Source organism: Doryrhamphus excisus, chromosome 9 (assembly GCF_030265055.1).
Source record: "Doryrhamphus excisus isolate RoL2022-K1 chromosome 9, RoL_Dexc_1.0, whole genome shotgun sequence".
In the NCBI taxonomy this organism is placed as follows: Eukaryota; Metazoa; Chordata; class Actinopteri; order Syngnathiformes; family Syngnathidae; genus Doryrhamphus; species Doryrhamphus excisus.
The window spans coordinates 21,204,431-21,217,699 of record NC_080474.1 but is presented as its reverse complement, the minus strand read 5'-3'; the positions used below and the strand labels follow the sequence as shown (position 1 = coordinate 21,217,699).

General features: G+C 44.2%; 1 protein-coding gene across 2 annotated transcripts in view; it reads left to right on the top strand.

Moving 5' to 3' along the window:
• The window catches only part of dop1b (DOP1 leucine zipper like protein B), a 28,267-nt gene that overhangs the window by 1,097 nt on the left and 13,901 nt on the right, over positions 1-13,269 (top strand). The window contains exons 2-19 of one of the 2 annotated variants that reach the window (XM_058081476.1): positions 648-827; positions 2,440-2,621; positions 2,715-2,885; positions 3,130-3,319; positions 3,400-3,498; positions 3,813-3,936; positions 5,339-5,448; positions 5,840-5,951; positions 6,039-6,159; positions 7,352-7,471; positions 7,612-7,717; positions 8,874-9,110; positions 9,179-9,471; positions 9,563-9,939; positions 10,235-10,506; positions 10,574-10,726; positions 10,837-10,928; positions 13,063-13,253. In XM_058081476.1, the coding sequence (XP_057937459.1) occupies positions 690-827; positions 2,440-2,621; positions 2,715-2,885; positions 3,130-3,319; positions 3,400-3,498; positions 3,813-3,936; positions 5,339-5,448; positions 5,840-5,951; positions 6,039-6,159; positions 7,352-7,471; positions 7,612-7,717; positions 8,874-9,110; positions 9,179-9,471; positions 9,563-9,939; positions 10,235-10,506; positions 10,574-10,726; positions 10,837-10,928; positions 13,063-13,253 (3,088 nt within the window). In that variant the 5' untranslated portion in view covers positions 648-689. Of the gene's footprint in view, positions 1-647; positions 828-2,439; positions 2,622-2,714; positions 2,886-3,129; positions 3,320-3,399; positions 3,499-3,812; positions 3,937-5,338; positions 5,449-5,839; positions 5,952-6,038; positions 6,160-7,351; positions 7,472-7,608; positions 7,718-8,873; positions 9,111-9,178; positions 9,472-9,562; positions 9,940-10,234; positions 10,507-10,573; positions 10,727-10,836; positions 10,929-13,062; positions 13,254-13,269 lie in introns of both variants that reach the window. The other variant, XM_058081475.1, reaches the window with a different exon arrangement.

The window sequence follows — 13,269 nt, the reverse complement described above, 5'->3', positions numbered from 1 at the left end:
CCAGTAGAGCAGCGACACACAATAACCTGCACAGAAAGCTTTCTAGATCTTCCAGAATCTGCGCCTCTTTCCGTGGACTTCCTACTTCCGACCCAAATGGTCTGTTTAATGTACTCCACCCCCGAGCCTCATCTAGGTATACCCACGCCGCTGTGATTTGTCACAGCGACAAGCGCTCCCGAGGACTTCCGTATAAGTAGGTCCGCGTTGACTGAGTGCAGGCAATCTGCAGCCCGTACCAGGAAGTCCGGATGGCATTGGCATCAGTAGAAATCAATGTCTGTAAAATTTAAGCATGTAATTCTTTCAGGGCACACTTCCAAATGCGCATCGTAGCAACATTTATAGGTTAGAAACGTGGAAAAAACATAATAGTTCCCCTTTAAACATGTCCATCAATGACAAACAATTTCAGAAATGAAGCAACATGTACTCCCTCCTCTTCTTGCAAAGCTTATCTCTGCTAAGCCTCAGAGAGTCCAGATGTGCCCCCCCCCCCTTTCTCTAATCTTGTCGCCAGCCTTTATCTGCACACTCTCTCGCATGCGTTGCCTAATTCTATTCACCACACAAGACAACAAGCCGCGGAGGCACGTGAGCATGGCAAAGTTGAACCCCTCCTAACTCCAAACTCTCTTGTTTTGCAGACTGATTTGTGAGACCATGCTACCACCCGACTGATTTGCGTCATGGATCCCGAGGAGATCGAGCTGCAGAACGACTACCGATATCGTAACTACGCCTCCGTCATTGAGAAGGCGCTGCGAAACTTTGAATCTTCCAGTGAATGGGCGGACCTCATCTCCTCTTTGGGCAAGCTCAACAAGGTACCAAGAACGTGAGGCATGACAGACATGATGCTGACGCTTTATAAACCAGAAAATACTTTCTGTTCAATCCTATTTACTATGTAATGTAGCATCGTATATTCTTAAAAGTGACCCTCTATGCAAAAGGGACTTTTTATGATGTTGAAACAGTAACAGAGTTTATGAGCATCATCACTAGCTGTAAGAGTCCGCCCTGTGTACATATATCGTAAAAACAACCCAAAAATGAGAAGGGAGATCCGATCCATGTCCATGCTCAGTATGCCCAGAGTTTTGTCTTTGGATCGTTAATATGCAATATGCAATATGAGTGTAAAGCGCTGCAAGGGTGAGTAAGGAGTCTCCTGATCAAATATCACACCTCAGGAAGACTCACCCGGACTCTCATGAGAGAGAGAGAGAGAGAGAGAGAGATATGCCTTTATTAGTTCCACAAGGGGAAATTTCAGATTTCATTTTCATCCATCCATACATATACACCATATTATACAATTTGGGGGAGGAACGAGATCGTAATATTCCAACATTCTCATTAAATTTTTACTTCTCCTCATGACTTTTTTATTTTTGTATATTTTTTGCTTTTGTTTTTGGCTTTTAAATTTTCTTATTAAATTCTATTTTTAGAATGTTCAGCGGGCTGCACGGCGGTGGTTAGCACGCAGACCTCACAGCTAGGAGACCAAGGGTCAATTCCATTTAAAGCGCTATATATGACATAACACCCCTATAGTCACCTGTACACCCCTATTAACCAATATGGTTGCCATAATGACAGATATGAAGACATATTAGAAATAAATAAGACTGTAAGGGTGCCACACAGCAGAGGTGACATCGCCTCGACTCCATTTTAAAGGGAACCTGCAGGATAGCGTCCATCGCGTGTCACCGTCAAGCCAAGCGACACGCAAACTTTGTGCGCGTGAAGGTTTGTGCATCCATACACGCATACCACTAAGCTGAAAAATTATCAACTTTTCATCCTTGCCGCACAGACGAGCACCAATCAGCGGGAGTTTTATTGATCGACCAATGAGTGGACAGGATGCTAATCAGTACGCTATACTTGCCGTGTTAGATTTCCCGGAGCTATATGGCATTTGTAAAAAAAAAAAAAAAAAGAATATATTAATGTAAGGGCTGCACGGTGGTCAAGTGGTTAGCGCGCAGACCTCACATCAAGGAGACCAGGGTTCAATTCCACCATCTCTGTGTGGAGTTTGCATGTTCTTCTCCGGGTACTCCGGTTTCCTCCCACATTCCAAAAACATGCTAGGTTAATTAGTGACTCCAAATTGTCCATAGGTATGAATGTGAGTGTGAATGGTTGTTTGTCTATATGTGCCCTGGGATTGGCTGGCCACCAGTCCAGGGTGGACCCCGCCTCTCGCCCAAAGACAGCTGGGATTGGCTCCAGCACCCCCGCGACCCTCGTGAGGATAAGCGGTAGAAAATGAATGAATGAATGAATTTTCGGCATCGCCAATAGAAAACAGCCATGGGCTGCCCCCGAAGGGCACTTCGGACACCCCTGACCAACAGTCCCGGTACAAATGGCCACATTGTATGAATTGATTGGTAATTATTTCCTCTCCCTTGCTGTTAGGCCCTGCAGAGCAACCTGCGCTATTCCCTCCTACCCAAGAGGCTGATCATCGGCAAGCGTCTGGCCCAGTGCTTGCACCCGGCCTTACCCAGCGGGGTGCACCTAAAGGCTCTAGAGACCTACGAAGTCATCTTTAAAATCATTGGCACGAAATGGCTTGCCAAGGATTTGTTCATTTACAGGTAAAGAAAAAAATCTGATTTTTTTTGTGTTTTTTTTTTTTTTTACAAAAAAATCAAAATATTTATTGTCGTTCATATGTTTCTGTGTTTTAGCTCAGGCTTGTTCCCGCTGTTAGGCTACGCCGCCACAGCAGTGAAACCTGTTCTGCTGACACTGTATGAGCGCTACTATCTACCGCTGCAAAGGGCTTTGCTGCCCAGTCTTCAGGCCTTTATAACGGGGCTGCTACCAGGCTTGGAGGATGGACTGGAGGTCAATGACAGGTATTCTGTTAGCATACAACACAGCATACGCCACTCCAAATTGTCCATAGGTATGAATGTGAGCGTGAATGATTGTCTATATGTGCCCTGTGATTGGCTGGCAACCAGTCCAGGGTGTACACCGCCTCTCACCCAAAGACAGCTGGGATAGGCTCCAGCCTACCGGCAACCCTAGTGAGGATTAGCGGCATAGAAGATGGATGGATGGATGAAATACTGCATCACGTTTGTCTTCTTTGTCCAGGACTGATGCCTTGCTGCTTAAGTTGTCCCTGCTGGTGGGTCAGCAGGTCTTCTATGGAGCCCTGTGGGGTGCCATACTAGTCAGTCCCAATGTTCGACTGCCCGCCACCGTCTTTATCGTCACACACTTTGACCGCACCTTACCCTTGCAACAGCGGAAACACATGCTCGGCTACGACCATCACCTGGTGGTGAGCGCGCTTGTCTTCCCCGATATTAGTCGCTCCATGTAGGCGGTTGTTGCAACGTATCGTCTTCTGTCTTTCTTCAGGTGAAGTCTGTGTGTCTTTCTCTGCAAGACTCAAACGTTCTGGTGCAGAGGAACATGCTCGAGATCCTACTCTTCTTTTTCCCGTTTGCCACATGCCTGGTAGGTAAACGCCAAATCACATTTTTGGGTTTTCAGTGACCACATTTTTAATCAGCAGTGAAACGTAGGTAAGTTTCAGGAAAATATCAGTTCCCAACTAAAAAAAAATTTTTCCAGATGAAAAAACTTCAACAAGTTGTGGTTGTAGGCAAACTCCCGATGTAGTTTTCATCAACTCCACGACTTGGCACTGCATTTGAAAATACCATAGTGGTCCGCACCCTGCAGCTTGATCTACCGCTCCACGCTCGATACAATTTAGTTTGGTTGGAATTGACCATCTTTTGCTCATCATCCAGCTTGTTTGCTTTCAGGACCCAGCAGAGACCAGTATTGTGGTGAGCACACACGACATGACCGGGGTGGTTTCCGCGGCTTTGCTGACATTGCTCCGCAGAGACATGTCCCTCAACAGGCGTCTCTACGCGTGGCTCCTGGGTAACTGATCTTTACAGTGTACTTTACTGATGAGTCACATGTTCTCAGCTACAGCCATGGTAATGTTTGGCCAATTTCTGGTTTTCTCAGTTTGCTGTAATGTTTGTTTTTATGTGTACAGTGGAACTTTGGCTAGCGTGTTTTTCGCTTAATGTCGAAAATTTACGGCAAAATTTTGCTGTGTCCTTAATTTTCTTGATCACCAAACGGCCTGTTAGCATCCTTATAGTTTAACAATCGTAGTTTTACATTTATAAACCGATTCAAAATGATTTCAAGTGATGAATGAACAGAGGTTCTATGAACACGTGACTGTTCCCAAAGACACGCTGTGGCAGCGAGATCAACACCTTCCTCTTCAACACCACTTTTTGTCTCTTTTTGTCGCTAGTTCTTGGATTCAGTCGTGTTTCTCACCTTCTTTATCAAAATGCTTGCCATTTTCTCTGGCTCCATTTTGGGTTATTGGGGTGACAAACACTTGAATTCAAGAACAGGAAGGCGTTGATCTCACTGCCACGTAGCGTCTTTGGGAACAGTCAGGTCAAGAATCACATCTTTAATCTTCAACTGCACTTTTTGGGAATTTTTGCCCATCATTCACAATCCTTATGTGAAACATGAACACATTTCTTTTCCTTTTCTGTGCATAGTGTCAGAAAACGCGTTTATATGAGCTAGCTAGCAACGGACATCATTGGCGATACCTATTTTGATGCTAAAGCCCTCATAAAAACCAAAAAATGCCAACAGTGTTCCATTTAACTGACTTGTATATTAACCAAGATGCAGCGATATTATTATTATTGTAGCAGCTAACATGAAAAACTTTTTTTTTATCTGGCGGACTAACACGACACCTCGCTAAGCGCGAGTCACAGACGGAAGAGTGGATACCTAGCTCTCAATTTTGCTACAAAGACTCAACAAGATGATGGTTTGCTGTCAGCATTTTTTTACCTGAGGTACTGAGAACACACGTCTTGTGCTGGAAGACACAGCCATCGCAATGGCAGCGGATTTCATAGTCAAAATAGATGTGTCCGTTGTCAGCTCTGTCATATTAACTTGTTTTTCGTGTTATAATGTATGTAATATGTGTTCATGTTCCATATAAGGATTGTGAATGATGGGCAAAAATCCCTTTACATGTTCATTTACCCCTTTTCTTTGTCATTTGTATGCGCTTAGAATTGTCTGACTGATTACAAAACTATAAAAACACATTTTCTGTTTGGCTTTCTCTTATAGATTAATTTGAGTTTCATTATTTCTAATAGAAAAAAATTATTCGGTTAGCATTCATTTTGGTTAGAGTCGGACCTTCTTCAAAGGATGAGTGACGCTAACCAAGGTGCTACTGTACATCATTGTGGAGTGTTTTTTTTATTTTTCATTTTAGGCACAGACATAAAAGGGGAAATGGTGGCACCACATCCGACCCTGTCCACCACATCGGAGGAGCACATGTTGTTTTACTTCAACACATACTCTAGCGGGTTCATTGTGCAGGTACTTCCCTTGAGTATCTTTTTTAACGACACCTAATGTAGAAATGAATTTACTGTAAATGGAGTGTTGCAATATCTGTACACAAATGATGCTTTTGCCTGCAGCCAGATTGCTTATCAGCTAAGTTAATATAGGAAACCCTTTTCAAAATTCACCCAGTAGCTTTTGAACAAGGACTTCCAGGGCATCCATTTTGAACTATTTACTTCTATTTAGCTTCTGCTTTCTGACAACAAGGATGCAATTGTTCACAGCTTGTGAAGCAAACGAGGGGACAGAATACTTCACATTTTGGTCACACGTGTTGTATGTGTTTGCACAGTGTTTTATGTAATGTTTGTTTCTCACCTGTTATCCTTCTTCCCGTCTGGTGGTGTCTGTATGGCTTCAGGGTCTGATTAACATCCTCAAACAGAAGGATGTGGAGAGCAAACCGGAGAATGTGATTGGTTACCTCAGGCCTTTTCGTATTATTATCAGCCTGCTGGATAAACCGGAGTTGGGTAAGCAGAGCACGGCACAGAAGCACATCGAAAACATTGAATTAGTCGCTTCTTCATTGGTTTTGGATGGATGGCATCTCTGTCCAGGTCCAGCAGTCCTAAGCAATGTGCTGCTGGAGGTGGTCCGAGCCTTCTACAGCTATTGTCAAGACATGCTGGGGGAGGAGACAATCCTCAGCTCAGGGCTGTCAGGCAACCAGTTGGCCAGGTGAGGGCAAAACATGGACAGAGTAACATTTTTACAGCAAATTCCTAAAAACATTATATTGCTCCTGTCCTGAATATGAAAACTAACGCAGGAAGAACTCTGCCCCCTTATGCGGAGCATTCCAAAACTAGAATAAATTCAATTTAGTCGATAGCTACTCGTATGGTGACGGGGTAACTTGCCAGAATCCCCAGTGGGTGGCGCCAACAAAGCGTGTTTGGATGGAATTACATACTATTACTCATTATTATGCTCATTTTTCAAGCCTATGTATTGAGTTGTGGACTCCAATAGAGCAGCTACACACAATAACCCACACAGAAATCTTCCAGAATCTGCACCTATTCCCGGTGTATTTCCTTGGATTTGTGCTTTCTGTTAATAGATAGATAGATAGATAGATAGATAGATAGATAGATAGATAGATAGATAGATAGATAGATAGATAGATAGATAGATAGATAGACTTCCTTTATTGTCATTGCACAAAAACACAGTAGTGAAATTGCCAACGAAATGTCGTTGCCTGGCTCCCATATAACAGACACAAAAGAAGATAAGTAATAATAAATAATAACAATAATAATAATGTGGAGAATAAATAAAGTCGACGATGAAAACGGTCAGTTTGAATTTATTCCATCCACATCCCGCCTCCAGGCACGCCCACTCTGTTGTGATTGGTCACACTCCAAAACGACTACAACTGTGAACAACATGTTCTAATTTAGTAGGTATAAGAATTGATAATAAATGAATAAAGTCTTTGGATAGCTAATTGAAAAGTGGTTAGGAGCTACTGGCCGCTCATGAGCTTCTGGCTGGAGATCCCTGACTTACCGTGTAAGAACTCAAAGAGCTCCTCCGAGGAGGAGCATTCTGGACACACTTTGTCAGAAGTACCGTTGGAGCTCAGAAGCCGGACGTGAGGGTGCCACGTGTGCTAACTAAAAATGTGGTCATCACACGTGTCTTCCACTTCCATGGAAGCTCCATGTTGGACATTAATGCACCTTTCCCGGCGACGGCTCGCTGCTTCTGGCTTCAGCAACAGTTTGGCGGATATTTCATTTCCATGACTACATGTATAGGTCAGAAAAGTGGAAAAGGCAAAATAGCTGAGGATATTGTGGTGATTTTGTTTTTTTTTGTGAGACAGTGAAAATGAACATATACACCACCGTTTCCACAGCATGATAAAGGAGAACAAGAATGCATCAGAGATCATAAAGACGATGAATATGCTGGTGAGCTCCATGAACAGTGAATATTTGTGGGAGTACATGACTCAGCACTTCTGTACTTCTCTCAGGTGAGGCACACTGTCAGTATATACCTCAGTATACTTCATTAACCCTCAAGACAGCTTCCCAGTGATGCGTGTGTGTCAAATAACAAGTTGTATGTGAAGTATGCATTTTCAAATATAATTTCCAAATTTCTGTTCAGCAGTGGCAAAGATGATGATCTACCAACACCCCCAGACATCAGTTGTCCTGCTCCCTCTGTCACAGAAATGTCCAATCTCATTATTTTTCTGCTTGATGTTCTTCCTCTGGTAAGGAACTCTCTATTTTTAGAATCAATAGCTCCTTCTGTTGTCACTCAAAGGTCGAAAACAAGATGGTTGACTTCTTAAGAGATGCGATTTGTCTCATAAGAAATAATGGGGATCAAATTAAGGGTCATTCTTAACTTTCATGTAAGTGTAAAAATAAGTTAACAACTGCTAATAATGTCTACGCCAGGGGTGCTCACACTTTTTCAGCATGCGAGCTACTTTTAAAATGACCGAGTCAAAATGATCTACCCACTACAAAAATGCAAAACATCTATTTATTTTCAAATGTATTGAGGATTATTTGTACGTATGAGCCAATATTGCAAAACACACATAATTAACTATTAACATTTTTTGTAATTACCTGAGTTTACTTTGATGACTTGCACTGAATTGAACCAGCCAGGGATGCATAGTCCGGACAGTAGCTGCTGATAGCCAGCCTCAAGCACACTTCCAAATGTTTATCAGTCATGGATAATATCCGTATCACAATATCCGTATAATATTCCATATCCGTATGGAAGTGATATGTTTTTGCCTTTTTACTTGGTCCAGCTCCTTCACTCATTTTAGTGACCATAAACTTTAGCGAGGGCTTTAAAATCTCGCAATTCGCCGACTAGCTTAGCACTTTGCATCGTTGTTTACGCATGAGCGGTGACCTAAAGGTCAAAATTCAGTTGTCATCTGACTGGTTGTCCTGTATGTCAATCAAGTAACGGGGATGGATGATAGGCTGACATCGTAAGTTCTGCTGCACTTAGAGACGTCGTTTGATTTGATTGGTCGCCCGAAGGGCAACATTCAGTTGTCATCTGAATGGCTGCCCTGTATGTCAATCAAGTGACGGCATTGATGCTGGGATGATATTTTTTTAATGTCACGCCGCGATCGACCAGCGATCGACCAGTACCACCTCCGCGATCGACCGGTAGCTCGCGATCGACTTAATGAGCACCCCTGGTCTACGCAATGAGTGGCTGTCTTACAGATACTGATATAATTGGACAGTATTTAAATGTAGAGGTTCCGTTGTGTGAAACATTAAGCCACATCCCAGTCTGCTGGCAAAGCCTGCAGCTTTCTCACGAGCAATGAAAAGATGGATGGATGAATAAATGCTAAAAGAAGCCCATATTATCTTCCAAAGGAGCTCCATGCTGATATCCAGTCCCACTTCCTTCCTGAGATGTTGGGCACCATGCTGCGGACGCTGCACAGCCACATGGAGTCTGTTAGCTTAGAGGATGTCACACAGGGCCTGCGTGCTTGCTTCAAAGTCCTGAGTAAGATCCAGATGCCTGTGGCCTTCATAGACTTTGAGGCGGGAGCCCACACAGAAGAGACGGAGTTAGATGTGCAAGAGGAGGATGGCAGATCCACTCAGGTAGAAGTTTGACCATGATTTTTTTTTCTGCGCTTCATTACCTGACGCATTGTTTAACGGCTAACCAGGACATTAAAGACGGAGAAAGAAACGGCAACGTCGGAGAGGGTAATGGTCACAGTGGTGATGAAGAGCTCAACGCAGACGGGGTTGAGGTCGAGCCTGCAGATGGCGTATACCCGACACTCAGATCAGAGGACAGCGGGTTGGGGATCAGCGCCTCGCCGTCGGAGCAGCACCTCCTGCCTGTCATGGGCTCCAAGGAGAATCTCAAAGATGGTCATGGAGTGTGGAGAAGAGGAGGCAGCGTCAACACCACAACAATATGTCTGCAGGACATCCTGGCATTCTTAGCCACAAGGTGAGATACGTGTTATTTGTCAGCGTATAATTCATATAGAATATGAGCATACATCTTTGAAAATAAAAGCTTTATATTTTTGTTTTTTTAGACACCTGCTGGTACAGGTGGAGGATGTGGGTGGACTGGAGGACAAGCCCCATCCTTCTGCCTCTGCGGACCATAAGACGTCGCTACTAAGCATGGGAGGATTGGAAATGAAAGACAAACTGACTGACCTGTTCGCTCCCAACAAAGTGAAAACTCAGCCTGGGCTGGACAGCCAGCAATCAGAGAGGAGGAAAGAGCGGGGGCCCTGCCTGGACTGGGCCGCCGGCTACAGGCCGCGAGGCAGGGCCGAGATCTCTGAGGCGTGTCGACAGGCCTTCACGGCCACCTGCCACCTGCTCTTGGAGTGTACCACCTTCCCCGTTTACCTGAGCGAAGAGGAGGCTCTGGCTCTACACGCGGACATGTTTGGTCACACAGGTCAGTCCAATTGTTTTTTATATTACTGTATATCATCTCAAGGTGCTTAGTTTAAGTCAGATATACTTCAGAGTAGTCAGTGTACAGCGTTTATAGCAGTATGGATTCACTAGCCACTGAAAACGGAAGAGGATAAATCCCATGCCCAAGAGGATTAAGGCAGTGGTGCTCACACTATTGAGGTGTACTCACTTGTGTTGCAGCATAGTCATACCTGTATGTTGACTTATTTCCAGTGTATTATCGTCAATCTGAAGTACAGTATATCCAACATATTTATGTCCTTCATGCATAGGAGGTGACATGAAGACCTTGCCCGTGTGGCTCAGGTCTTTGATGACGCTCTGCTGCATGTCAAGGGACCACAAAATTCAACACACCGCGGTGTCCTCTCTACTGGAGCTGATCAACCACTCCCAGTCCTTAGCACTGGTCATCCAGGACAAGAAGAGACGCTACCAGATGTCAGACTCCAACCCGCTGAGTGGGCAGCTGCAGATGATCACCGTGCCCCCCATTTACCCCGCTTTGCTTTGTGCAATAGAGGAGGGCACTGACTTTTATCAGGTTTGGGACGTGTTTGCGCGACCCGGATAAGTAAATGTAGTACTGACGTGTTTGTGTTTTGACACAGAGGGTTGCTCAAGTGCTTTGGAGCCAGCTGGACACGGAGCGTCGAGACCAGCACACTTCCTGCGTGGAACTCTTTCACCGGCTTCACTGTTTGGCTCCATCAGCAACCATCTGTGAGGACATTATCTGCCAGGCGCTGTTGCACAAGGAAAAGGTGAATGTAACTCCCGCAAGAAAGAAGCTACTATTTCATTTCTGCTTTTTAACTACTGCTAATAAGCAAATCAGCGTTTGTGAATCGTGACTTGTACATTTCTAACCCAGGCCGTGAGGCTTGAAGCTCTACACCGCTTCACAATCCTTTGGCACCTGACCCGTGAGATCCACACAAACAGGAACAGTCGCTCCTTTGACAGGTTAGTGCAGGGGTCAGCAACCCGCGGCTCCAGAGCCGCATGTGGCTCTTCAGCGTCTTTGTTGTGGCTCCCTTTGCAATGCTTGAATATTTTAACACCTGAATGGGGAAAATGCATGTCTTTTGTAATGAGTTTAAAAAAAATCCAACTTTGTCTGAGACCATGAATGCATCCTGAGTGAGTTCTGACTGCTATTCAGTTCAGTACATGAAGGAAAATAAGTAATACTTATTTGACAATTCTAATAAATAAATTGGAAATCATTTAAAAACAGCGGCATGGGAACTCTTTTGCGGCAGAGTAAACAAATCAGGTAAGTTTACAGTAGTTTACACATACATTTATGTATGTAAGTGTATCTCCAATACTAGCAAGAGTACTCCAACTCGTCTTTTCTTATCTGAACTACTTTGATACCCCCAAATTCCCTCCAATGTTGTTTTAAACATACTATATGCTTTGCGGCTCCAGGCTATTTTTGTTCAGTGGGCATTGGGTAAAATGGCTCTTTTCATAGTAAAGGTTGCCGACCCCTGGGTTAGTGTATATCATATGTTAGTGAAGTTCAACACATGGAATGAATGACTGCTCCAATTGGAGAATATTGTGTTCAATGGCTATAGAAAGATGGAACCAACCAAAAGAAACATTAGACTCTTCTGTTCTTAAGTAATGAGCAGGAGAACATAGGTCAGTTCCAGGAAAATAGCAGTTCCCCACTAGAAAAGGGTGAAAAACAGCTTTTTGTGAAAACATATTGTATATTTCAAGCATTTTAAAAAACTTAACAGTGACAAAACAGATATTATCATCATCGGTCCCAAAAACATCACAACACCCATAACCCATAATCTCCACTGGCTTCCCGTCCACCAACGCATTCACGTCAAACTTCTTCTCATAACCTACACAAGCCCTCCACGATCTGACCCCCCCCATATCTCACAGACCTCCTCCATCCACACAATCCCCCGCGTCCCCTTCGCTCCTCAGACTCCAACCTCCTGGCACTCCCCTGTAAGACCAAGATCCGAACCTGGGGAGACAGAGCCTTCTCCATCGCTGCCCCCACCCTCTGGAACTCTTTGCCCCATTCGCTCCGTGCTTGCCCTGACCTTCCCAGTTTCAAAAAACAACTAAAAAGCCACCTCTTTAAATCTGTTTTTAATGTCTAATATTTTTAATAATTAATTTAATAATGGGCGGCACGGCGGTCTAGTGGTTAGCGCGCAGACCTCACAGCTAGGAGACCAGGGTTCAATTCCACCCTCGGCCATCTCTGTGTGGAGTTTGCATGTTCTCCCCGTGCATGCGTGGCTTTTCTCCGGGTACTCCGGTTTCCTCCCACATTCCAAAAACATGCTAGGTTAATTAGCCACTCCAAATTGTCCATAGGTATGAATGTGAGTGTGAATGGTTGTTTGTCTATATGTGCCCTGGCGATTATTGGCTGGCCACCAGTCCAGGGTGTACCCCGCCTCTCGCCCGAAGACAGCTGGGATAGGCTCCAGCACCCCCCGCGACCCTCGTGAGGATAAGCGGTAGTGAATGAATGAATGAATGAATAATTTAATAATATGTCTAATAATTTTATATCTGACTGCTGTGCCCCGCCCCGCTTTTACTCATGTTTTAGCTGTGTATAAATGAATGAATGTTGTATTTTAACGTATCTTTTACTCTGTTTACTTGCTTTTATTCAACTCCATTTTTCTGTAAAGTGTCTTTGAGTATTTTGAAAAGCGCTATACAAATATAATGTACTATTATTTTATAACGTTCACTTTGGCACAAATATATTTTGCTCTTGTTACCATTCAAATATCCAAACAACTACATAAACAACACAAATTCACACTGTCATAATTCCTCCTTCCTGTCATGTGTGTTTCTTACCTCCACATGATCTCTGCCGAGCTCTTGGCAAATGCACTTCTACCACCTAGCCGCCATTTGTATGTCTTGAAATTGCTCTGAAGGCAAGTCCATTAGTGGGGAGTTGCAGCATCACATCTTTTCACCTCTTGCATAAAAAGACGTATAAATAAGTTGTTGGAGTCAACGACATCTTTGGTATTGAATTCACAAAATATTCTTCCTCTGGAGTCCTGAATTGAAACTGCTTCTCCATCAGATCTCTGTGTGTTGTGGTGGAGAGTCTAAGCTGCACCGACGGCTCGGTAAGTGCAGCGGCTCAATGCTGGCTGGTCCGAGCCCTGTCCCTCACTGACGTGATCCGGATCCTGGAGCCGATCCTGCTCCTGCTGCTTCACCCCTCCACTCAGCGCTGCTCCGTTCAGACCATCAAACAAAATCTGACGGCTGGTGAGTTTGTTAGTTT